The sequence below is a fragment of the Nothobranchius furzeri genome, chromosome 12 (assembly GCF_043380555.1).
Source record: "Nothobranchius furzeri strain GRZ-AD chromosome 12, NfurGRZ-RIMD1, whole genome shotgun sequence".
Classification (NCBI taxonomy): Eukaryota; Metazoa; Chordata; class Actinopteri; order Cyprinodontiformes; family Nothobranchiidae; genus Nothobranchius; species Nothobranchius furzeri.
The window spans coordinates 31,085,017-31,110,766 of NC_091752.1; the positions used below are offsets into that span (position 1 = coordinate 31,085,017).

Sequence of the window (25,750 nt, forward strand, 5' to 3'; positions counted from 1 at the left end):
TTATAATTTACCCCCCTGCAGCACCACTAATTAAACAAATGGGACCAATGATTTCTGCAGATTTCAGGGAATATTTGGCATCCATGTGACCACTAGATGGCAGACTTTGCTCCTCACTAACCAAGCTGACGTGATGCGTTTTCTCTCGAGTAATTAATTATTCATATTTATGCAACATTATTTTCAGGTTTATTTACCAAATAATTATTTGTGTCTGTTGCTTCTGTAGCATTTTACTTTTGTGTTGAAAGAAAGTGTTTTACTTTTGACTGAAATTAAGCCACCCATTCTAATGTTCACCAGATGAATGCACATTATTTTTCTTCAGTAATAAAATCCAAACCCAGTCCCCTGATGTAATTAAGACTCACAACTTCTCTTTTAGCTTCGTGAACCTTCAAACTTCACTGGACACATGATTAATTCTAACTTGAGTAAAAAGTATTTAACAAGATTTTAGATAGAAAAACAAAAATCTAGATTAACTCAAGTGTATAATCACCCGTATAGTGGTCTATGTGTATGAACAGGATGCTTTTTATACACTTAATCAACACTTTTCATGTTATAATGATGTATTCTGATGCAGTAATCAAACTGAATTACTTTATTCCTAATGTTCCTTTTAGATTAAATGTTTAGTTTTTATGAAGAAAAATCCAATTCACATTGTCCACACCAAGACAAAAACATTTGTTTTTGCGTTTTAATTTCTGGCACTAAAGGGCGTAATATAATGTAATACAACAATATATTTTAAATGAAACACGCCTTTCCTTAGCTACTTTAATTTATTAATTTTGAAACAAAGACAAAATACTTTTTGTTAATTTTGTGTACATTTCAGTAAGCTATATGGACTAATGGTTAGTAAGATTTTATAAAGGAAATTTAAAGTAAATACTCGCCACAGGTTAAAAAACATGGACAGTTTTGATTCCTTCTAAAGTCACTACAATTAAAACGTTTTAGATCACTTGAAAATGTCTTATTTTTTTGTTTTGTTTTTGAATAAGAGAAGTTGTTCTTGCAGTTCACAATTTTATCAATTAAAATTGTTGGAATTTTTGAAAGAAAGATCTACGTTTTTGCACAGAGGCCTACTATTTTTTTCCAATAAAAATAACTTGTGTTGTTTGGATGTCCTGGTCATTTGCAACATTTTACTTTCAGACTAAAGTCACGGGTGTTTTCATGCAAGCTTACTGAAAAAAAAATCAAAGTGATCTCAGATATTTTATCTGTGCTGTGACCTGTGTACAGACCGTTTGAAATACTGAAACACTAATTTCATTTTCAATGCATTTTTAAGTAAAAGCAGCTGCAAAACTTACAAATCAATGTTTGTTTCTACATAACGTGCAAGCAAACGTATTAATAGTGTAAAATATTAAATGAACACAACTAAATGTGAAATAAATACCTTAAAAAATAGCGTTCGTGTCTTGTCCAATAACAGCAAAATCATTGTCTCACCACTAAATAAAATGACCCACTTAGACGTTTTTTCACTACAAAAAGCTTCTTCCACGCTTGTTTTGGTTCGTTTCCTGGATTGCTTCTCCAGAAACACTGCAGCATTTCCTATGAGTCGAATGGAACGTCATCATCACAAATGACTCTAGATTCATACATAGTCCTTTGAAGGCTGTGATGGTTTATTTCCCCCATCCTCTATAATAAACATAAATGAAACCAGCGTCTTTCTCGGAAACATTTGGAGATCTTCGTAGGCGCTCGGGGGAAGTGGATGTTTTGAAACTTTCTGGGAGGAGTCCTGACTTTTTTTTTCTTTTTTTTTAAGGCTGACACGTGAAACTTTCCCGAGGAGTTGGTTGGTATGCGTGCTGCTGCGAGGCGCTCCGTTAACTGCACACGGACAACATACATACAACCTTTGGATCGGTGAGACTATTTTTAGAAGCCTGTCCGATGGGGGAAAACGCAGGAAAACTCCCAACTCTTCTGCCACGAGTTTGCACGATGCAGCCAACTGACGGAATATAAACGTACCAGACGTCCACTGCTTAGTTTTTTTTAGTTCTTCTTTTCGTACATCGCAGTGGCCCCTGGAGAAGTTGCCGCGCAGCACCATGGCTGCCCAGTGCGACACTTTAAGCGGATACTTGCAGCAGTCGGACCAGGGCTCCAACAGCGAGCGCAGCACAGACTCTCCCATCCCCGGTTCAGAGGAGGACCTCAGCGGCCCGCACCCGCTGCCAGACCCGGAGTGGACCGAGGAGAGGTTCCGTGTGGACCGTAAGAAGCTGGAAGTCATGTTGTTAGGTAAAGAAAACTTCTCTTATTCTGCGTAAATGCCTTCCAGGTTGTCTATTTTTTCCATTACTTGTATAAAATGTAGCTTTTAGTGTCCAACACGCCAGATATTTGACAAAAGAAAACCGAACGGTGTCATCATTCATGCTTCAGAAATGTCAATTGAAGCTATTAAGACCAATTATTGGGTTAATTGCTTCAGTTCAAAATGTAGGGGCCAAATTATTAACCAAATAAATAATCTTAATAACAGAATACTGAACAATGCGGTTTTCTTTGCAGTTACACGGTTGTTTTAGAAGTTTTAAAATTAAAGACTTCAAAGTAGTTTCACTTCTAATGCATCAAAGGCTTCACACGCATTAGCGCGCTCTGACCACCAGGCGTCGCTGCAAAAACTCCCTCGTTCTAAATCTAAACGGAAGTTTCCTGAACCTTCAGGTTTCTCTGTTTTCAGCAAGATTCCGTTATCAAGAAGTGAATCTGCGAGTTTTACTAGTATTTTGCACAAAAATATAAAATTTAATGATAGCACTTGTATTTAATTTATTGCAAGCATGGCATCTATTGTCAGATTTGACCTCTTCTGCTTTTGGGGTTAGGGTTAGGTATGATCTTGAACATACAGGTTTCCACTCATTTTCCCAGTTATGTTTGGTACTGAATGCAGGTTCAGTTTGGGATGTATGTGTTGCAGTGAAAAGTTCCAATGAAAGGAGTCCAGAATAGGTTCTGCAGAGGGGTCCTTTGATTTCAAAAGGCTAAGGTCACTTATCATACATTTTGAAATACTTGAGTGTCTAATACTTCACCATTGGGTAAGAGGAGTGGATTCTTTATCAGTTTTGCAGAAAGACACTGAGTTGGACCTGTGAAGCAGCCAAACAGCTTTTATTAGTCAGGAGCATGTTGAAAAGAAAATTGGATGGATATTAAGTGTGTCAACATTGCTGATAACCGTGTGTATTTATTTTTTGTTCTCATTAGTCATTATATAGATATTTTAATGTGTCATGTTTAGGAAAGCAGCTCTAACACACACACACACACACACACACACACACACACACACACACACACACACACACACACACACACACACACACACACACAGACAGATGTGTCGTTGCTCACATGTAGCTCCTCTGGAGAATGTCCTGCTTGCTGCCTCGCAGTTCGAGACATTCCTCAAAGCTCCATGTCATCCCAAACTCTTCCAGGAAAACAACTTAACCAGAGGCCGGCCCTGGATCCAAGTCCTCCGGACATACCATGTGCCACGTCACATGGCTTACTGAAATGTCTGTTGTTTATGCCTGTGCACTTTTGTGTATAAAACTTAATAATTTTGCTTAAGTGAGTCTCAACAGTTTGTTAGTTCGGTCTGTCATTTCTGCCAGCATCCTGTTTCCCAGTTGCTCCTTGATGACATCATTGCCGACTCACATCATGTTGACATTGCAGCTCGGATGCCGAGTAGAAGCGGCTGTTGTGCTCCAGTCTCTGGTCTGCCATAGGTGAAAGTTTAAATGCCGTGCTTTCTCAGCCATGACCTTTGACCTTTTGCTCTTCAGCAAATCGAGGTAATCTTGATTAATGTCATCTACCTTGGGTATGTCTCTGTAGATGTTACAAAGTCCTAGAATCTGTTGAATTTGTAATGACCTGGATATGTTTCAGATCACTTTGGATCAAATCTTAGTTTTTTTATTTTATTTTGCTCTGTAGGTGTAAATTCCACCCCTAACAAATGGCTCTTTCAGCCTCATCCACTTAGCTCACACCTTTCTAACATCTGGGTCTGTTTTGATTGGATAACTTTTAGATTAGGATGTGGTACAAAGTGTTCTGAAGGTCAGAGTTTGGCCCGTACTGAAATAACTTCACGGGAACTCCAGTATATTTCTTTATCCGGCCTTATATTGTCTGTGACAATATCTCTGGTTTGTCTTTCCCGGAAAATGAAGTGTGACTTGACCTTCGTGAAAGAGCCACAGATCAAATCATGCTGCGATTACTTTTCTCATAATATTTCTGGCTGTTGGCTGGATCTGGGTAATGTGGCTGCATGAGTTTGGCTTAGCAGGGCTTTAGCCACCATCTGGATCGGGATTAAAAAACATTTAAAATTTGGTTTTAGATGTTGGAACAATGCTAGACATTGGAAACTTAAAACTCTGAAATCAGACTCCTGCTTCTACAATCACTCCTGCTAGCAGTTCTGGTGTTAGGGGCCGACCTTCGTAGAGAAAGCTTTGTTATGGTTTGGTGTAGAGCAAAAATGAATTTGTGCCCACCTTAAATAAAAACCCATCAGATTGTTTTTTTTTTCCCCAACATACATTTGTTTTGACATATAAGTCCTTTAACATTTTAGGATTATTGCGATGGGAACCCAATCTTGTAAGGAACACTCCTGTTATCTTTGCAAATCACCATTGCTGCCTTGGCAGCTTTGGTCTAGTCTGAATGATCAGATTTGGTAGAGACGAGGAAATGAACATGAGAAACTACAATGTGCTGTGAAAGGGCAAGATCAAATACATGAATGCAGTGCAGGACTACATTTCTGACCCCAGTGCCTTTCTCTTCAGAATTCTAAACCTTTTTCTTTTGGAGTCACGGGTTGGAGCATAACGCCCGGAACACATCAGCTGCGAAGCGGATCTCTCACGAAATTCTCTCACTGCCCGCTGCTCCTCTGTTCACATCAGGCGAGAATTTTCGATGAGCGCTTCTGCTCACTCCTACAGTTCCCCCCCCCCCCCCCCCCCGTTTTTTGAAAAATGTCTTTATTTGGTTAAATATTACTCGCCTGTCTCTTCTGTTTTGGTTTGACTTCCTGCCAGAATTGATGCAGCTCAGTCATGGCTTGCGACAACAATGGAGCTCACGCCGAAAAGATTGCTGCATGGTGCGAGCCTTCATCGCGCTTCGCAGTGCTATGCAGCTGATATGACCGAGACCGTAGGTTAACAAGGGCGCTGAATAGAAGCGCTTGGCGCTCCACGGCGCTTCGTGGCGCATCGTCGTACTTCCGCGTCTGATGTGTTCCGGGCGTAAGGCTTTAACAGTTCAGTAATACAAGGAGAAGCTTAGCCTCGTAGAGCCTTGAAAGTTATAGTCAGGATTCAACAATGACGTCTAAACTTAATGGTTAACCAGTGCAGGGACATTAGAATAGGAGTGATGTGAGCTCTTCTGTTTGCTCCAGTTAGGAGCCTCGCTGCAGAGTTCTGGACCAATTGAAGGTGGCCAAAGGCTTTTTTGTTAAAACATGTGAAATGTGTGTTACAGTAATCTAGACAGGAGCAGATAAAGGCATGGATAACCATGTCAAGTTTGTGTTTTGACACCAACCTTTGCAGTTTGGAGATGTTTCTTAAATGATAAAAACCGTTTTGGACCAGCGTTTGAGTGGCCTTCAAGACACATTGATCAGAATCCTTAAAGGAGATGTACAGCTGAATTATCATCGGCATATAGGTGATAGGAGACATTATGACAATAATGAATTATCTATTTAAGATGGTGCATATATATAGTAGAAACCGGAGTGGACCCAAAATTGTGTTATGGGATACCCCACAGAACAGATGGGTAGAATCTGACATGATTTGGGTTAGATAGACACTTCTGCTAGAAAGATACGACCTAAACCAGCCTAGAACAGTTCCAGTTCCAAAATAGTGATTAATAGCTAAATTACAATAAAGCTATAGTTGTTGTTGTTCCGAGCTTCATCCCGGGATGATGACAGCAACACGGAGAGCGACACTGACTGAGAAAAGGTATGTGACGAAGCTCTTCTGAGGCTGTTCAACTCCCGACACTGAAGAAGATGATGACTTCAGTGGTTTCAGTGTGCAGGAGGACAATGAATAAACGAATCAATAACTTTTCTGTTTTGTTTGATACTGATCAGTTCAGTTACGTTCAGTTAAACTACGTTTTCAATTCAGTAGATATCTGCGGCTTTTAGCCCGGTGCGGCTTGTATTGAGGTGCGCTCTATAGTCTGGAAATTATGGTACATTTATTTTTTTGGAGCAACTATGAACTCTAATCTGCTTATTAAATCAGTGCTTTTGCTACGCTTTATAAAAAAATATCTTTAATAACCCTTGAGAACATTTGGTACAGCAGATGAATTACCACAGTATTTTCAGTGAACCTTCTTGCCAGTGGTAAATGTATTTGATATAGCACCTTCTAGAGTTCTGGTCCTTCCGACCACCACCAGCGGGCAAGGCAGGTTTAGTGTCTTGCCCAAGGACACAACGACAGCGACGGACTGAGTGGGGCTTGAACCTGCAACCTTTCGATTATGGGGCGAACACTTGACTCTTGTGCCACCGTGGCCCCCAAGTGCAGTAGTATCTAAGTCCTTGGGCCATAATGGAACACATTAAGACTTTGAAGTATTTAAGCAAGCTCCCAGTCATAAACTGTGCTGTCTCCAATAGTAACAGATCAGAGTAGGTCTGATGGAAGCAGTGTGACAAGAGTAAATTATGGTGAGTAAAAATCACCTCTTTCTGTGTTCCCAATTAGGGCTGTCGCGGTTGAGGAATTCCCCCTGCGGTGATTCAGGGTGGCTTAATATTGCGGTGTGCAATATTATTGCAGCATTTTCTTTTTATTGCAGTACTATCTAAACATAATGTTTACACATTTAAAAAAGGTTAAAAATTGCCATGCCTTCTTTTATAACACTTTACTGAATGCAGATCAAAGGGCAGTAACAACACAGATCGCAGTAACGTTTGTTTCTCCGACAGTCGGAGTCCGACTGAACTTAAAAACAACAAAATTCAGGAGAAGGTTAAACTTTTAAATGCAAATTTGGCTGCCACATCTAACAAATAAGAAACAAGTCCCCATTTTGTTTAGTTGTTTAAAATCAAGCATAAAAAATTACATGTACCGGGCGCGCGCGCGCGCGCCGGGGTGGGGGGTGGGGGGGGTGGCGCACTATCATTTCACTTTCACACACACGAATGACGGTGATTTATAGCTTGGTCACGTCCTTGTTACCCACAAGGAAAACCAGCATGTTAACCATATACGGTTTGAGAGAGGATCTGAGAGGGGTGGCAACATTTCCAGCAACACTGAAAACCCTCTCGGATGGTGCGCTCGTTGCACTAACGCACACGTACTTGCGTGCGTCTCTGGCGAGCAAAGGGAATCTCTCCCGGTTGTTGCTCCACCATGTCAGGGGGGTTTCTTTAGGGTGAATGCATTCCTCCTGCAGGTAGCGAGTGAGCTCCAGCTCGGCTCAAACTCTTCGGGACAGTTGCAGAAGCAGTGCTTGTCCGGGACTTCAGCAGGTCTCCGAGCGTTTATTTATTTATTTATTTTTGCCGCTGCAGCTCTGTCTCGGCCAAGGACTCTGGCTGCGCAGCAGCTGACGTACTAAAAACCAAAGTGCTCCCAAAGGAGCGAAGTAACGTTTCGTTTTGATACCAGTGCAGCCATCCTTCTCAACATGCATCATTGAGTTGAACCAAGTTCAGTAATCGCCGTGGCCCATGATGCAGCGCGGTGGGTTTCTTCATATTGCGATATTTCATTTTTGCTGTTACCGCGACAGCCCTATTCCCAATTTAAAAAAATAAAATAAAAAATACTTAATTGATAAAAATTTCTCCTTACTGGTTCGAAACCCCAGCCTACACTCTTGAGCCCCTCCGTGTTTCAGCCATGCTTTACAACCCTTCTGCTGTAGCACAGTTTACATGAGAGGAGAATGGAAATTATTAGCTGCTCTGCAATTACAAATTTTCTGTCTCTAGCACTGGCAGGGATGCAGGTTTTCCTCAGTAATTAGTGTGACGTGAACAAAATACCACACCATCTGCTCTCAGGGTTTACTGCTTTACTCTTGGCACCCAGGAACAGAGTGGATGCCTAGCTTATGTGCAGGCGACGATGTGTGGGAATGATTCTGTTTTTATTTTCACAGAGGAGGCCCTAAACCCGTACTTTACCTGTGTCTTCTAACCACAGCTACCTAGCGGTGGTGATGACCGTTTAGTGGTGATTGGGACTTGGTGGGCCAGTGTTTGTACACATTATAACGTGTTTACTGAAAAACGGTGACAACAGCCCGCAATTAGACTAGTGAATCTGTTTCTATGTTGAACTAAATGATTTTCCCGGCTCCTGAACCACAGATGGTTAGCTTTATTTTAAAATGGAAACGTGTAAAAAATATTTGCAGTTTTTTTTGTACACGTGTTGGAATACTCATCTACTTTGAATGGTACAAAGAGGAAGAAAGTGCTAATTTTGTGGGGGGTTTTTACTTCTCAATTTATAAAATTGTGTTTTTGACATCTAATGTGAAACATTTTTTTCTTTTGCAAACTGCTTAAATTTACTCTGAAAATGTTTTTTTGTCTTTTCATAAGTCTTTTATTATTGCTAATTTTAAAGAAGAAATAGGCAATTTAAAACAAGCTGAGGGAATTTAACTTTCAATGTACATTTCATGTACTTGATATAAAAAATAGTATTTCCATTTTCTTTCCCCTAATGCTTGAAGATTTTAGTTTAAAATAAACTTATTTAATCAAAACAACTGCAGGCAATGCCTCTTGTTTTTGAACGCACACGTCTAGCTGGGCAACAGAGCTAAAACACATTGTTTTACAATCATTATTCTCTAATGCTGTCAATTCATATATAATCTAATCTAATATATATAAATATATATATATATATATATATATATATATATATATATATATATATATATATATATATAGATATAGATATAGATATAGATATAGATATAGATATAGATATATATATATAGATATATATATATAGATATATATATATAGATATATATATATAGATATATATATATAGATATATATATAGATATATATATATAGATATAGATATAGATATATATATAGATATAGATATATATATATAGATATAGATATATATATATAGATATAGATATATATATATATATATATATATAGATATAGATATAGATATAGATATAGATATGGAAACATGTAAAAGATAATTGCAGTTATTTGTACACGTGTTGGAATACTCATCTACTTTGAATGGTACAGAGGAAGAAAGTGCTAGTTTATATATATATATATATATATATATATATATATATATATATATATATCGTCGTCGTCGTCTTCCTCCGCTTATCTGGGTCCAGGTCGCGGGGGCAGCATCCCAACTAGGGAGCTCCAGACCGTCCTCTCCCCGGCCTTCTCCACCAGCTCCTCCGGCAGGACCCCAAGGCGTTCCCTGACCAGATTGGAGATGTAACCTCTCCAACATGTCCTGGGTTGACCCGGGGGCCTCCTGCCGGCAGGACATGCCCAAAACACCTCCCCCGGGGAGGCGTCCAGGAGGCATCCTGACCAGATGCCCAAACCACCTCAACTGGCTCCTTTCGATCCGGAGGAGCAGCGGTTCTACTCAGAGTCCCTCCCGAATCTCCGAGCTCCTCACCCTATCTCTAAGGCTGAGCCCGGCCACCCTACGGAGGAAACTCATTTTGGCCACTTGTATCCGCAGTCTCATTCTTTCAGTCATTACCCAAAGCTCATGACCATAGGTGAGGATTGGGACGTAGATCGACCGGTAAATCGAGAGCCTGGCTTTCTGGCTCAGCTCCCTCTTCACCACGACAGATCGGCTCAGCGTCCGCATCACTGCAGACGCCGAACCAATCTGCCTGTCGATCTCCCGATCCCTCCTACCCTCACTCGTGAACAAGACCCCGAGATACTTAAACTCCTCCACTTAAGGTAGGACCTCTCCCCCGACCCGGAGTTAGCAAGCCACCCTTTTCCGGTAAAGAACCATGGTCTCAGATTTGGAGGTGCTGATCCTCATCCCAGCCGCTTCACACTCGACCGCGAACCTATCCAGCAAGAGCTGAAGGTCAGAGCTGGATGAAGCTAGGAGGACCACATAATCCGCAAAAAGCAGAGACGAGATTCTCCTACCACCAAACTCGACACACTCCACACCACGGCTGCGCCTAGAAATTCTGTCCATAAAGGTAATGAGCAGAACCTGTGACAAAGGGCAGCCCTGGCGGAGTCCAACCCTCACCGGGAACAGGTCCGACTTACTACCGGCTATGCGGACAAAACTCACGCTCCTCTGGTAAAGGGACTGAATGGCCCTTAACAGAAAGCCACCCACCCCATACTCCTGGAGCGTCCCCCACAGGGTGCCCCTGGGGACACGATCATAAGCCTTCTCCAAATCCACAAAACACATGCGGATTGGTTGGGCAAACTCCCATGCCCCCTCCATCACCCTTGCAAGGGTATAGAGCTGGTCCACAGTTCCACGGCCAGGACGAAAACCACATTGCTCCTCCTCTATCTGAGATTCAACTATCGATCGGACCCTCCTCTCCAGTACCTTGGAGTAGACCTTTCCAGGGAGGCTGAGGAGTGTGATCCCCCTATATTTGGAACACACCCTCAGGTCACCCTTCTTAAAGATGGGGACCACCAACCCGGTCTGCCACTCCACAGGAACTGCCCCCGATGACCACGCAATGTTGCAGAGACGTGTCAACCATGACAGCCCTACAACATCCATAGCCTTGAGATACCCAGGACGAACCTCATCCGCCCCCGGGGCTCCGCCGCTGTGTAGATGTTTGACTACCTCAGCAACTTCTGCCCCCGAGATTGGACAGTCCATCCCCAGGTCTCCCGGCTCTGGTTCCTCCTCGGAATGCGCGTAGGTGGGATTGAGGAGCTCCTCAAAGTATTCCTTCCACCATCCAACTATAGCCCCAGTTGACGTCAGCAGCTCCCCATCCCCACTGTAAACAGTGTGAGCGAGTTGCTGCCTTCCTCTCCTGAGGCGCCGGACAGTTTGCCAGAACCTCTTAGGAGCAGATCGATAGTCTTTCTCCATGGCCTAACCAAACTCCTCCCACGCCCGAGATTTTGCCTCGGCAACTGCCACTGCTGCACCCCGCTTGGCTATCCGGTACCTGTCTGCTGCCTCCGGAGACCCACCGACCAGCCACGCCCTGTAGGCCTCCTTCTTCAGCCTGACGGCTCCCCGAACCTCTGGTGTCCACCAGCGGGTACGGGGGTTGCCACCACGACTGGCACCGGCCACCTTGCAGGGGGGCCTTTATGAGATGGGTTGGGTGGTGGGGCTGGGAGGTAGGCTTAACAAAAAAATAGTTGTCACATTGCCTACATGATATCACAGTACAGAGTCAGGCTAGCACTTTTACGGGTTTCTGAAAATCATTATTCTTGAAATGTGGACAACTCCGGATTGCTGCTTCAACAATTGGCAAAAAAGTGATTTGTTTTAAATTGTGGTATTTGTCAGTATCGACTGATATGAAAAATATTGCAATACCGCGCCACCCAGCCCTAGTTCTGTGTGTGAGGGCCTAAGCCTCCTTCTGTTCCTGAATGCTTAATAAGACTCCCAAACAGGAAGCAGTATCCTTTAGAAAATGTGCTGCAGGGATTTGTTTTCTCATCCCCCCATTGTTGCTCCCTCTTGAACATTCAAACTCTGCTCTGTTTTTCCAGCTTTCATCAGATCCACTGTAGAGATATCAGAATTTCCCGTGTTTTTGTCCAGTGCTACGACACAATCCTGACTTTGGCATATGAACATAACAAAACCCAGAAAAATGCAGGACCGTCTAGATGCCAGAAACTATGGGGCATCTATGTGCATCAAAGCACAGTTTTAACATTTGCCTTGGTGATTTTAACAAGGCAAATCTTAAAACTGTGCTTCCAAAATTATATCAGCATGTGCAGTTCCCCACAAGTGGTGAAAATGGACTTTATCACGTTTACAGCAACATTAGACAAGGTTTTAAAGCAACAGCCCTCCCCCCACCTAGGCCAGTTCGACCACATCTCCCTGTTTTTAACTCCAGCATGTAGACCACTCATCTGAAAAGTGAGACCAGAGTGATTCAGGTGTGGCCGGAAGAAGCATCAGAACAGTTACAGGACTGCTTTTATAGTACCAACTGGTCCATTTTCAAAGATGAAAACCTTGAGACCTACACTTCCTCTGTTCTCTCTTACATTGCATGGATACTGTCACAACAACAAAGAAAATGTGCACCTTCCCCAACAGCAAGCCATGGATGACCAAAGATGTCAGGTTCCTGCTAAAGGCCTGTGACAAAGCTTTCAGATCTGGCGATGCTCAACTATACAGCACTGGCAGGTCAGAGCAGAAGAGTGGCATCAGAGAGGCCATGGTGACTTCCGGGGGGGGCGGGGGCACTCTGAGAAACCATATACAAAATAGTCTTCCAAATGCACATAATTCTTTTTAGTGATGCACCGATATGAAATGTTTTGACCAATATTTGATAATAATATCACTGTTATGACTGATAACCGATATTTGCCAATATATTCATATTGGATATATTACCCACAACCTTGTACTTTGTTGTGGGTGAAAAAAGAAAATGGATGGATTTTTCCCGGCAGTCCTGATCAGGGCAGGAGGAAGCACACTCATGGTATTCCAATCTGCTCTGTATTTTAGTTAGAAATGCAGCTGTTTCTTGCAAATGTGTCAACTAAGATGCCTTTCCAGATGTTCCCTCACAGAAAACAACTCTTTGACCAAGAGCGGTTCTGCTAATGTGAGGAAATATAAGCAAATGTAACTTTCCTTCAGATTGTTCTACTGAGCCAGTTTTTTTTTTTTTTTTTTTATTATGATGTTGGTTTTTGACACAGGTGCTTCTGTGGTTATGAGCATCAACTACTTTTAAAATGATGTTAAACAAAAGTTGCCCAATTTGTCAGAATATGTTATGATGTAACAATTATTGTTAAAGCCATACTATGCAACTTTTTCATATTTTTAAATCATTTTCTTGAGCCAGGATGTGCTAAAATGACTAGGTGAATGAACTGCCATCTTTCTTTCTTTCTTTCTTTCTTTCTTTCTTTCTTTCTTTCTTTCTTTCTTTCTTTCTTTCTTTCTTTCTTTCTTTCTTTCTTTCTTTCTTTCTTTCTTTCTTTCTTTCTTTCTTTCTTTCTTTCTTTCTTTCTTTCTTTCAACTTCTGTTTCTGCTTTTGATTGAAGTTTATGTGCTAATGTCTTGCCGTCTTTCATTCTCTCTCCTCTTTACCTTTATTTCTAGAAACATGCTGATGCAATTAAACAGTTTTGTTCAGCTTTGCTTACACTTTGAATTCCTTCATGCTGGGCATGATCAGGCCTTCAGAAGCTGTAATATATATAGGCGCATATTTATGTCGATGAATATAACTGAGCTTCAGTTGGCAGGAAAAACCTGTAATGGATTACTCAAGAAAAATAAAACCAGGAGTGCTGGTTCAACATTTCGAGTGAAGCTGGAGTGCTGTGATCCATTTCTGTGCTCCTGGAACTGTAAATGGTCTGAAATGAATACCTGTTTTTCTATGGCCCTCAAGCCTCTTTTTCATCAGCGTTTTTCAAAGCGCAGATTTACATTCTGTCTGGTTTGCGGTTGCTATTTTAGAAATGTTTCTTGGAGGTGGCACTTCTTGGCTTTCCCTGGGCATGTGTGTATTCTACACACACACACACACACACACACACACACACACACACACACACACACACACACACACACACACACACACACACACACACACACACACACACACACACACCATCCTGCCTCTGACTCCTCCCCCAGGAGCCTTTAGTGTTTATGTGTGGATAACCTTGGGTTTTGGTTTGTTGTTCTCTCTCCTCATTCAACATCCATTACAGTCTGCCTTTTCTCCACTTTAAAGGGGAGGGAAAAAAGATATTTTCATATCCAGTTTGTTCCATTGCCAGAATATTCTTTATTTGAACAAAAGAGAATGAGTGGATTAATCAAAAGTCATAGTTTTGGGAGTTTTTCTGACTTAAGGCACCTCCCAAACCCTGAACTGAATTATGTTATTATTACATACCAACTATTATTAATTGGCTCATCGATACAAAGATTCCGTTCAATATCAGGTACAGTAATAAAAGAAAAATGCCATAATAATCTTAGTCAGACCTGCCTTGTAATGAATATCCTGTGAAAACAAACTGTCAGGGATTTCTTAATAACAAAGAATTGTTTGCAGTGCCATAAGCCTGCCTCCCTGTGCTCCCTGGGGGATCTAACACTGTAGATACCAGGCACCAGGAATGTACAGTATTTTGTAATCATTTGGCAACATTTACCGAATGTTGCCAGAAATGAATGTCTCAGTTTTTGATTTAAATAATTCCGCTATAGAGATATATGGTTAACATTTAAAAAGATGTGCGTTGTTTAAAACATGAAATTGTAGGTTTTGTTTATTTACATTTGTGCATTTAGACCCCCCTTCACTCTCCCCCTTGTGACCTTTAGGTCATTGAGTCTTGTTTCCTGGAAGTCTTTCATCTTTGTCAGACAGCAACATCTGTCACTTTGAGCATCTGTTTGATAGTACTGTTGCTCGGCAACCCTTTCAGGATTGGACTGAAGAGAGAGGCTGTGATATCAGAGGGTATTAAGTCTGTTCAGTTTTGTAAATTTGGATTGGAGGAGGAGGGGTTGAAATGGATATAAATGCAGATTAAGGAGGCAGAGAACCAAGATGAAGCAAACATTTTCATAATAAATTTTATGTTTAGGCAAAAATAAATAACAAAAAAGACAAAAATATATTGGGAAATACAGATCTGACGGATCTGACGCTGAAGACACAAACACCTGGGGTCTCTTTTATCAAACATTGCGTAGAATCCTTACTAAAACTGTACCTAAGCTCAGCAAAAAAATGTACTTACGCCATTTAGGTTTGTGATCTATCAAACATGGAGTACGCACAGCTGCACGCAGTCTCCCCTTCATAGATAAGAAACTATCTAGAATGTTTCTCAGCTGCATTTTAGTCACATCCCGCCCTCACCACGCCCACTTACTGCCATAAATAGTCACTGCAAAGTGCCTTGTGGATCTCATGCATGTACATAAGCCGGCTGTTGCAGCGCTCCGCCAATGACATGGCCACCATAGATCAAGGCAGAGCAAGGAAGCGCAATTTCACAGAAGCAGAAATTGAGATACCTGTGGGTGAGGTAGAAAAATGAAAGAAAGTGCTTTTGCAAAACAAATAAGAGAAAATCCACGGAGTGGCACAGTGTTGCTGAAGCCGTCAATGTTGTGAATTCTTCAGAGAGATCTGTGGCGGATATAAAAAAAAACAGTCCAATCGGGATTCGATCCCCAGACTCCCAGATGAAAGTCACGCGCGCTAACCAGTCAGCCAAACGGAGATCTCCCTTGTCCAAGTAGCCAGGGCGCATGATCAATTGGGTCACAGTGACAGGACACACACTGTCACAGACGCATGACATTCTGTCTCAATCTGTCCCCCCGCTGAAATTCTGCATTCCGTTTTCTGCGCTTTAGGTTGTGTGTGTGTGTGTGTGTGTGTGTGTGTGTGTGTGTGTGTGTGTGTGTGTGTGTGTGTGTGTGTGTGTGTGTGTGTGTGTGTGTGTGTGTGTGTGTGTGTGTGAGAGAGTGTGCGTGTGTGTGTGTGTGTGAGAGAGAGTGTGCGTGTGTGTGTGTGTGCATGTGAGGGGTCTTGTTCTGTGTGAAAACGAAGCAGTACAAGTGATAATGCTGCAGGATTTCATAATTGTATCCTTCTCAGCAGCAGTACTGCAGGTGCTCTCCATGTCCAAAATGTGCGTAAGCAAGGTCCTTAGTCAACTTAAAGTTGCGCACATTTTTCCACTGTTTTCTTTCATAAATCCCAAAGTTTGCGTGGAAAGTTGCTTTCGTAGTTTTCCCACCCCGTTTTGTGTGTAAGCAAGCTTGATAAATGAGGCCCCCAGGTCCCACTGTAAGTCTTTATGCTCAGTTCTAATTTTTTGATTAAATCAGATTTTTTGTTTTTCGTGGTCTTAAATGGAAATTCCACCCCATAGTAAAAGTTGTCTGTTGCTATATCCCCCAGAGTTAGATAAGTGGGGAAAAAATCTATTTGTAACAAGCCCAATCATTCTCCTGATCTGGTGTCGGTACAGGATCGGCTCGGGGTCCTTCGACTGCCGATGACGTCAAAGTAGTTGATTGGCTGAACATGAAGCTTACGGAAGTTACGTTATCACGTTATGATTTTGATTGGTCAGAACAAATTTGCGGTCGTAGTCTTAGCGGTTGTAGTCCTGTAGTCCAAAAATCAACACTAAAGGAAATGTAAAATATGAGCAAATGATAAATGGTGACCCTCAAAGCTCTTGATGATGATGAAATGGGGCAAAATAAAATATAATAACTTTATTGAAAGACACCAAGTAATATTTTGAGTCAAAGAATGTATTTAGATAACAACTAAGGAAATATACAGACGAACTCCACCTTAATACAAAATATGGCTTCACATATAAGATCTGTTCTATTTTGTGTCAGTCTGATGTTGGTTTTATGCAGTTTCACATTCTTAAACAAAACAGATACTATGGTGTTTTATTAACAAATTACAATTATAAAGAAAACATTTAGGTGTTAACAAACAAGAATTTATTAACAAAACGGCTGATGTCTTTCCAAAACGTATGTGTGAAAGCCGAGTAGATTTGCAGTCATGTGACGTCATCCGCAGTCGAAGGACCCCGAGCCGATCCTGCACCCGAGCAGATCCTGTTCCGACACCGGCAGTATTCCTTTAGCTTTAGCTTAGCATAAAATAATGTAAGGGAATCACTGTTTTCTTGAGAGCGGGATGGTGGGGGGTGGAGCGTTGCGCTCCCGTGAGTGTGTTTGTCTCTGTGTGTGGGGTGGGGGTGGGGGATGCTGTTTTACTTCTTGAAAGATGCTTGAAAGGGTTAGGGTAAATAATAAATAAATAAGTAAATAATATAGTAAATAATAATAAATGTTAAGAATAAATAAGCCATTACGTCATTTATATTGACATAGTCTACATAGATAAGAAACAGCATCTGCAATAGTCTTTTATTTTGAAAATTAAATGAAATGTTACACTGGAAAATAGCCGGTTTGGATCAACACAAAGTCTGTTATGGATTGTATTTGAAGCAGAAGCATTCCGCTGTCGTTCCACGCCGCCGACGCCTCAGTATGGATTGGGGTAAGATATACAGCTGGGTTTCCCCCAGCCCTTTATAAGCCTGGCGGCCCACCAGGCTTTGCTTGGCAGCCCGCCAGGCTAAGCGTCATGCCCTGCCCCCCTCCCCGACCCTACCGTGTCCGCTAACACGAATGGCGCAACGAAACTAGAGCCCTCCATCAGCTGATACTGGTGAGAAACAGCAGCAGAACATGTGCACCCCCCCCCCCCCCACACACACACACACACACACGCTCTCACGAAGGAGCGCTGTGGGACAGAGCACGCAAAGAAGAAGAAAATATTTATAGGGATGTGTATTTTTGAAATTCTGGTGATACGATACATATCACGATACAGGGGAGATGATACGATATATCATGATGTATTGCGATACTTTCAGTCAGACGTTACAAGCAATTTTTTTTTACTGAATTTATTGTAAGAATGTTCAATAAACAGTCCAAACTGATACGTAACATGTTTAACATGAGGTATCTGAACCATGATGGAGGGATTTACATTTCAGTGGTGGAAACAAAACCCGCTGCACACTGCTGCCAACTAGCGGGTGGCAATTGAATTGCGCAAAACGAAAAGAAAATACACAAATGTTTGCATGTAAATTCTTTCAGGAATTAGATACACGGCTTTTGAATATCGATGTAATTATCGCAGGAAAAAATATCACGATATATTGCCATATCGATATTTCCGATACACAGCTTTTGAATATCGATATAATATTGCTCGGGAAAATATCACAATATTATGCCATATCGATATTTTCTTACATCCCTAATCATTTATATAGTGCCTCTCAAGATAAAAATCACGAGGCGCTTCGTAAAAATTAAAAAAGAATTTAGAAAATGGTTAAAAATGTTTAAAATGAGCAAAAAATAAACAGTTGTGATTAACAAATGTTAAGAAAGAGAGAGAGTGACTAGGAAAGAAAGACATCAGTGGATCCTGAGGAAGGTGGAATAGGTGGGGAGAGCAGAATAAAGAGAGAGTGGTGAAGAAGGTCATACAAAAGCCAGCTTGAACAAGTGAGTCTTCAGCTGCTTTTTAAAGGAGACCACTGAGTCCACTGATCTCAGGCTCAGGGGGAGAGAGTTCCAGAGTCTGGGGGCCACAGCAGCAAATAATCTGTCACCTTTGGTCTTTAGCCTGGTGCGCTGCACAACCAGTAGTCTTTGATCACTGGACCTCAGGGATAGGGCTGTAGCGAAGCGTCGATGACGTTGACGGCTCGATTCTAAAAATTCGTCAATGTCAGATCCGGTAGTCAACGCACCACACCCACTTGTTGCATCCCCTGGAGTTTGTAAATAGAGGTGGAATCTGCCTGTTTTTCCTCTAGTTCGCCCTCTTCTCTGCCTTCACTAACATGTCCTCCAAATACCGAAGACCCGGAACAAAGTCCGTCCGCTACTAGATTCCTTTCCTGTTTTGCCCACCTTCGTCTGCCGGCAACGGACAACTTCTGGGGTCAGATGCGCTGCTTCGTCTCTACTGCAGATGTAGAAAATCACCGGGAGCGTTTCTCCCTTCATAAAGGAGATTCTTTCAGACATTAGGAGAGCTGTTTTGGTGGTAGCAGTCTCTCCTCCGTGCTGGTCTGTTTGCTGGGTGTTTTGGTTTATTTAAACTTGGTAACTTGAACTTAACGTTGGTAAAGCTACTGTTAGCATTTTCGCTAACAGCTTCTTGCGTTTAGATAAGCTGTTACGTTTTGGTTTAGAGTTCATCTTTTTTGTGGTGTAGATCTCCCTTTTATTACATTTAGAGTGTTGTAAAATATCACCTTGAGTTTGGTTTAACCGCCCAGTATAGAGTTTGGACCTTTGGAGATCCTTATTTTGGTCCAGAACCCTGTAGTCTTTGCCCAGTGGGACATCCCTACTTATTTGAACTTTAGTTTTAATTCCCCACAGGCAGAATTAGTTTTATTATTCCCAACCTGTGGATGGAAAGATTTATGATTTTTTGTTGTTGTAAATAAACCTGATCATCATTTTAACTTTTAAATCCCACGTTATTGTCCCTTCCTTTTTGCACACGAGCCAAACTCCCCAGGAAGAGTTGTAACACCACTCGCCTCACGCACATAACAAAACAAAGCTGTATGGAGACACTCCGTCTCCAACCACCTCTCAGGCAGCAGCCTGCACTCCCAAGTTCTACACGTCACCACAACATAACCAACCGCAACTCAATAAAAGCAGTGTTATACAAAATGGAAGGCCTGTAGTGTTTATTCTCTTACAGTACCAATTAATTTTTTTGAGGAATTTATTTGAGATTTTTTGGTTTTTATTAACTGTGCAATAGAAAAATAATCATTAGATTAATTGTCTAAATAGTCATTAGAATAGTCGACAATTCGATAAATAATCGTCAGAATAATCATTTTAAAAATAACCGTTTACCCCCAGCCCTACTCAGGGACCTGCTGGGGGTGTAGGGACTAAGAAGATCACCAATGTAAGATGGTGCTTGTCCATGTAAGGCCCTATAGACCAGACCCAGGATCTTGAAATGAACCCTGATGTTGACTGGAAGCCAATGAAGCTGGAGGAGAAGCGGGGTGATGTGGGTGTGTTTGGAGGACTTGGCCAGAAGCCGAGCACAGGCATTGTGAACCACCTGTAGATGGTTCAGGGAGGTTCTGCTCAGACACGTGAAAAGAGAGTTACAGTAGTCTAAGCGTGAGGAGATGAAGGTGTGGATAACTGTCTCAAGTTCAGAGCAGGACAGAATGGGACTCAGTTTAGCAATGTTCCTGAGATGGAAGAAGGAAGAGCAAACAAGAGAACTAACATGAGTCCAGGGTGAGAGCTGGGTCACGCCAAGATTCCTGACGGAAGGTTTGGTGTGAGAAGCAAGCTGACCCAAGAGAGTCTCTGACTTTGGGAACCAGCTTGTCTGGGGCACAGATGAGGATCTCCATTAGGAAAAAACTAATTCAACAATACAAACACCACTAAGAAGTTTTAAAAAAAACGAGGAACAAAATAAATCCTTTAACACTGAGATGAACAATTGCAGTTAGGCCTGGGCGATATGGCAAAAAGAATGATCATGATATATTTTTCCATATCGTTCGATCTCGATTTTAATCACGATTAATTTTTATATAGTTAGTTTAAAGCAGCTTAAATTGTAAAAATAAAGAAACTAGAAATTAGTTAAACCTTTTGACATTCTGTATGTCTTTAATGCTATACAGGTACAAAATAAACAAATTATCTGCTGCATGAAACATCTTTGAGCTCCATCTCTAGCTTTTCTCTGCATTCATCATACACCTGTGGCAGTGCAGTTTGAGAAAAAAATTTTCGGCCAGGTATTTCGTACCTCTGGTCCAGCACTTTGATTAAATGCTTAAATCCTTCTTTCTCTACTGTGTTCAGAGGCATCCTGTCTTTTGCTATACAAAAACTTATAGCTTTTGTGATGGTTTTGCTTCTCTTTGAGTTCTGCTCGTACAGTGCAACAGCTGAAAATGACGAGATGATTGATTGCTGTTTTGGTTGTGCAGCTGCGCCGCCAGTGCCGGTGTCGGTACAAGACCTGCTCGGGTGCAAGATCGGCTCGGGGTCCGTCGACTGCCCATGACGTCAAAGTCGTTGATTGGCTGAACATTAACCTTACGGAATTACGCAATCACGTTACGTTGTTATCACGTTACGTTGGTCCAGGCAAATTTTTCTGTTGGAAAGATGGACAACTTTTACAAAGAAATCCATCATTAACTCTTTGAAAATACACTTTTAGCATAGAGCTGCATGTATATTAGGGCCGAACGATTTATTGCATGTGCAGTTAAATTGCGATGTGTCAAAAGGAGATTTTCTAGTCGCAAAGGCTGCTATTCAGCAGCGAGTGGTTAGCGCAATGCTAATATACATGGAAAACCCCATAGGAATGCTAATGCTTATATCTCCGATTACATTCTTACAAATTATGAATTATAAATGTGCCAAATGATTACATTTGGAGTCTAATAGAAAGTAAAACTACCATCAATCAAATAAGTACAGACTGGTATTTTAGTAAAGCCAGAAAACTTTTAACTCCAGAGTTTTGGCTATAGCGGCTATGAGCGTACCTGAACTACGCATGGACAAGACGTCAAAAACTAAACACAAAATACTTCAATAAACGGGACACACTTCTTTCCTGCAAATACAATTTCACAGGTGTTGCTAATACCTATGATCCTTCAAGGGATGTGCTCAAAGAGGAGTTCAACATTATGAATACAATATAGTGTTTTGTTTTACAAATACCTTTATAAACACAAACTTACGTCTTAATAAACATTATTTTAATAACGAAACTGCTAAATCCTTTCCAACAGTATAGATGTGTAGTGTATTTTGTCCGAGTGGGTTTGCCGTACTTTGATGTCATCGGCAGTCGAAGGACCCCGAGCCGATCTTGCACCCGAGCAGATCTTGTACCGATGCCGGCTGGACCACTACTAGCAGCCGCGCTAGTGCTAAGTCTACTTTGAGACAAGCTAACAAGTTGTCCGGACTCTGCTCGCATTTTCACGCTCTCTGTATAATCACTTGGGTGGTATTTCTTTAGATGATTAAATAGATTCGTAGTGTTGCCAGTTTTTGAAGGCACCATTTGCCGACATACCTTGCATGTCGGCTTGATTTCTTAACGTCACTTTTGAGATACCTGAACCACCGCCACACAACTGACGTTGAGTAACTTTTCTTCTGAACAATGTCTTCATCTCCAGAAGACAACTCAGAGTCATGACTGGGATCTACTTCGCTGTCCAGCTCCACGTTTGGCCATTCTGCTTATTAAACCTCTTCACCGAAGTAGCGGAGCAGGAAAAGTGTAATTGCAAATGCTTCTTCTTTTTGTTAAATGGCGGTGGGCAGCCAACGCGCATGGAGGGTTAGCGCCCCTTACTGAGGCTGCAAACATCTGTTATTTCTGATCGAGACTCCCAGCTGATCACCGTAATTGAACTGAAAATGATCGTGATCACAAAGTGCGATCACATGATCGCCCAGCCCTAATTGCAGTGTACAGTCAAACCTGGTAGCCACCTACAGTTAATGTTTTTGCTGGATGCATGCTTTCACAAGACACACAGGTGTTTTAGTGCAACCAAAATCAAAATAATAAACCCAAACCGGGTAAGGAAAAAGCAGGATCAACACAAAAACTCCACCAGAAGGGTGAGCTAGATCTCTTTAATGAGAATGCCAAAATAAACACTAACGAGCTCTAGAAACTAGGAAGAGTTTACCAATACCACACAGGTAACCAAAACGAGACTTTAACGTCTGGACGAGGAGGGAAAGAGGAGAGCGAACACCACTGCCTGTTCTCTTCTGAACTTTCCCCGCTGTATATCACCTGACGCTCCCTTTTAAAGCTTGGTTTATGCTTGACGCGTTCCTTTTCTGCTTGGTGATGCGGCTTGCGGATGGAACGCGCTTCACAACTCGCAGTGTTTATGGTTCATGCGGCGTGTCTCTGCGGTGAGCCAATATTCTCCCAAACTGAACGGGGCAGCATGGAGCTCTACAGCATGCATCCAACACTACACCATAGTAAAAGTAGAAATTACTGTTTACAACATGGCATTTCAGCAGTTTTTAACGGCGTCCTCGTCTTTTCCGACAGTGCGAGCTATTTCGCTCCAAGACTTATTAAAAAAATGTTGATCACGGTGATCTCCGAGAGCTGAATCATACAAATGTCTGTATTTACGAACCTCTGCCATACTAGTTCTTGCCGGTCCGCCATGTTTTTCCGCATCCAACCGTCCGCGTGGTTAGAAATTTTCTTAGGTGCACGTTGCGGAACTTTTGGGCTGTGCCGAGACGCGGTGGAGGCGGGGCTTGGTTGTTAAAATTACGCAATTTCGCCGTGCGGAGCCGTGCAGACCTCGCGGACGCGTCAAGCATATACCAACCTTAACAGGGAGCCTCACTGATTGAAATCAGTTACACCTGGCTCAGCTAGAGCCAGGAGAGCAGGTAGGGACGCTGAGGGCACCTAGTGGCCACAAAACAGACGACGTCTGTTACAATGCTTGTGAGATTTTATTTAATTGGTTGTGATTACAGCTTGATTTGTAGAAAATGAAGAGTGAAAGTATGCCAGGAATGTTGGCATGCTATCTGTTGGTCAGAATTGAAAAAGGCCCACACCCTTTTGTAGGCCATTTTGCAAGAAATCCTTTTGAATGTCAAGTGGAAGAGAGTACAATGTATTCAACAAGATTTTGCATATTTTATAAACAGCATCAACAAAAGGGACCAGCCACCTTTTCCTTTGGGGGAGGGGGTCATTTTCTTCCAAAAAGTATTAAAGGTGCTTTATGTAGAAATAAAGTAAAACTAACTTCCTGTGGTAAAATATGGTTACTGCAACTACTTTAAACAATTCTGGAGCTTTTTGCTAGCAGTCGTCAAATTACATTTGTTGGCGCTGCAGTATTGGCTCGCAGGAGGCACGGCAACCCCACACTCACTAATGCTAAACAGTAGTTGCATCCCTCCTATCATTGTTTTGAAAGGAGAAGAAGTGACAATCCCTGCATCAGCTGGATGTGTTTCAGTATATTCTTCCTTCCAAAATGACAAAAACATGAGATTTTATTGGGATTTTCTCACCTTAAAATTCTCACTGCATTCTTACATACTGCACTTGTAAACCTGTCTTGCATTTGCAGGTGTTGTAAACTTAGAAAGCATCTTTGGCAGTGCTGATATGAAAGATCATAGAAACCAGACAAATTTCTGCTGTAGTTGCATGATGCCTTAATACAAAAATTGGTGATTAGATACTGCTGTGGCCTTGTAGTAACAGCTGAATCCTGTCTAAGGTACTGGATTCATTTGTTTATGTGCCAATTTGTGTAAAGCATGCCAGAGCAATTCACAGGGAGACAGAACTGTCTGTTTTCATTCAGCTCTTAACCCAACTACTGCCAACTACCTGTCAGCTGCAAAATTATACACTTACAGAAACATTCTGTCACTGTATTTATTTTTAATTTATGGAAACTGCTCCATCACTGGAAAAAAAATCGCCCAACTCAAAAACTATCGATTGAATGTACGGTTTCATGAGAAAACGGTAACAGTTTGATTCAGATATTTCTCCACAGCTGCTGTGTGTGGTCCACAATGGAAGGTTTTAGAGTGGAGATGCTCTTTGTCAGCTGAAAATTTAAAGGTGGGATTGCACAGAAACATTGCATTGTTTTACAGAAAGATGCAGAATGTGTCCCAGGAGGTTTATGATGAAAATAACTCATTAAACACCTTAAAGGATACCATAGCAAGCTGAATATGTGTGCCACCAGGTTTGCATTTCACAGTGAAGCCAAGAACCACAACAAAGACTGTAGGGCAATTGACCAGGCTCAGAGTTTTCACAGCACATTTGGCACTCATGTTGATCATTTGCAAATGTTTTATTGCATGCCCCAGAATGGGTTTTGAAGGAAGAGGAATCCTACAGAAGCTTTAAGTATTTTTAAGTTATAGCTTGTTGTGGTTTTCCACAAGATTGAAATACGTTCATAAAAACTGAAATCCATGCAAATGTAAATGGCACCAACAACCTCATGGCTGGTATAGCTAAGAAAATCACTTCACTCAGTTATATGTCTGATATTTTTATACTAAGATTATTTTTGTTTGCTTACTGAATTAAGTCTTCTAATCTGTGTAAAATACCAAACCATGACATGCTGGCACCAGTCAGGACCAAGTTGTTTACTCACTTAGTTCATCACATGGTGTGTTTTGTATTTTGTGGCGTTTTATTAAATATGTGCCTAATTAGCTGAACAATGCTGTGCTTGTGAGAGGCGCAAATGTTAGAAAACATATGTAACAATCTGCATGACATGGGGAATGCAGGCCTTGAGGAGTGATGCTGACATCTGGTTTGTGTATCAATCACCGACTGTAATAAATGATATATGAGCTAAATGAGCAGACTGTGGATTTTCCTCGGATGGAAGTTGTAATTTGCTGTGAAATCCAAGCTGCTGGAATTAGAAGTGGTAACTTGAATCAACATTTCAGTTACTGCAGCAGATATTTTTAAAGCGACTGTCATTGTGTCATTTAGATGGTGCATTTGAAGTCTTACTTTGTGAACTCAAGAGGAAAACAAGCTCTACATACTCAAGAGTTGCACCAATTCCAGATACTTTCATACCGAGTATGAGTACTTGCTGATACCGAGTACTTACACGCAGGGGCATAGCACCAAATTCTGGGCCCTAGGTACAAGTCTTCTAGGTGGGCCCCCATGCTCAATTGTTTAATATCTCTCTTACACATT

General features: G+C 41.6%; 1 protein-coding gene across 3 annotated transcripts in view; it reads left to right on the forward strand.

Annotated features, from left to right (window-relative positions):
• Positions 1 to 1,583: 1,583 nt before the first annotated feature.
• LOC107375951 (protein bicaudal C homolog 1) overlaps positions 1,584 to 25,750 on the forward strand; it is a 110,474-nt gene continuing 86,307 nt past the window's right edge. For all 3 annotated transcript variants that reach the window (XM_015944798.3, XM_015944799.3, XM_054750308.2), the window contains exon 1: positions 1,584 to 2,286. In XM_015944798.3, coding sequence (XP_015800284.3) covers positions 2,094 to 2,286 — 193 coding nt within the window. In that variant the 5' untranslated portion in view covers positions 1,584 to 2,093. The remainder of the gene's footprint in view (positions 2,287 to 25,750) is intronic.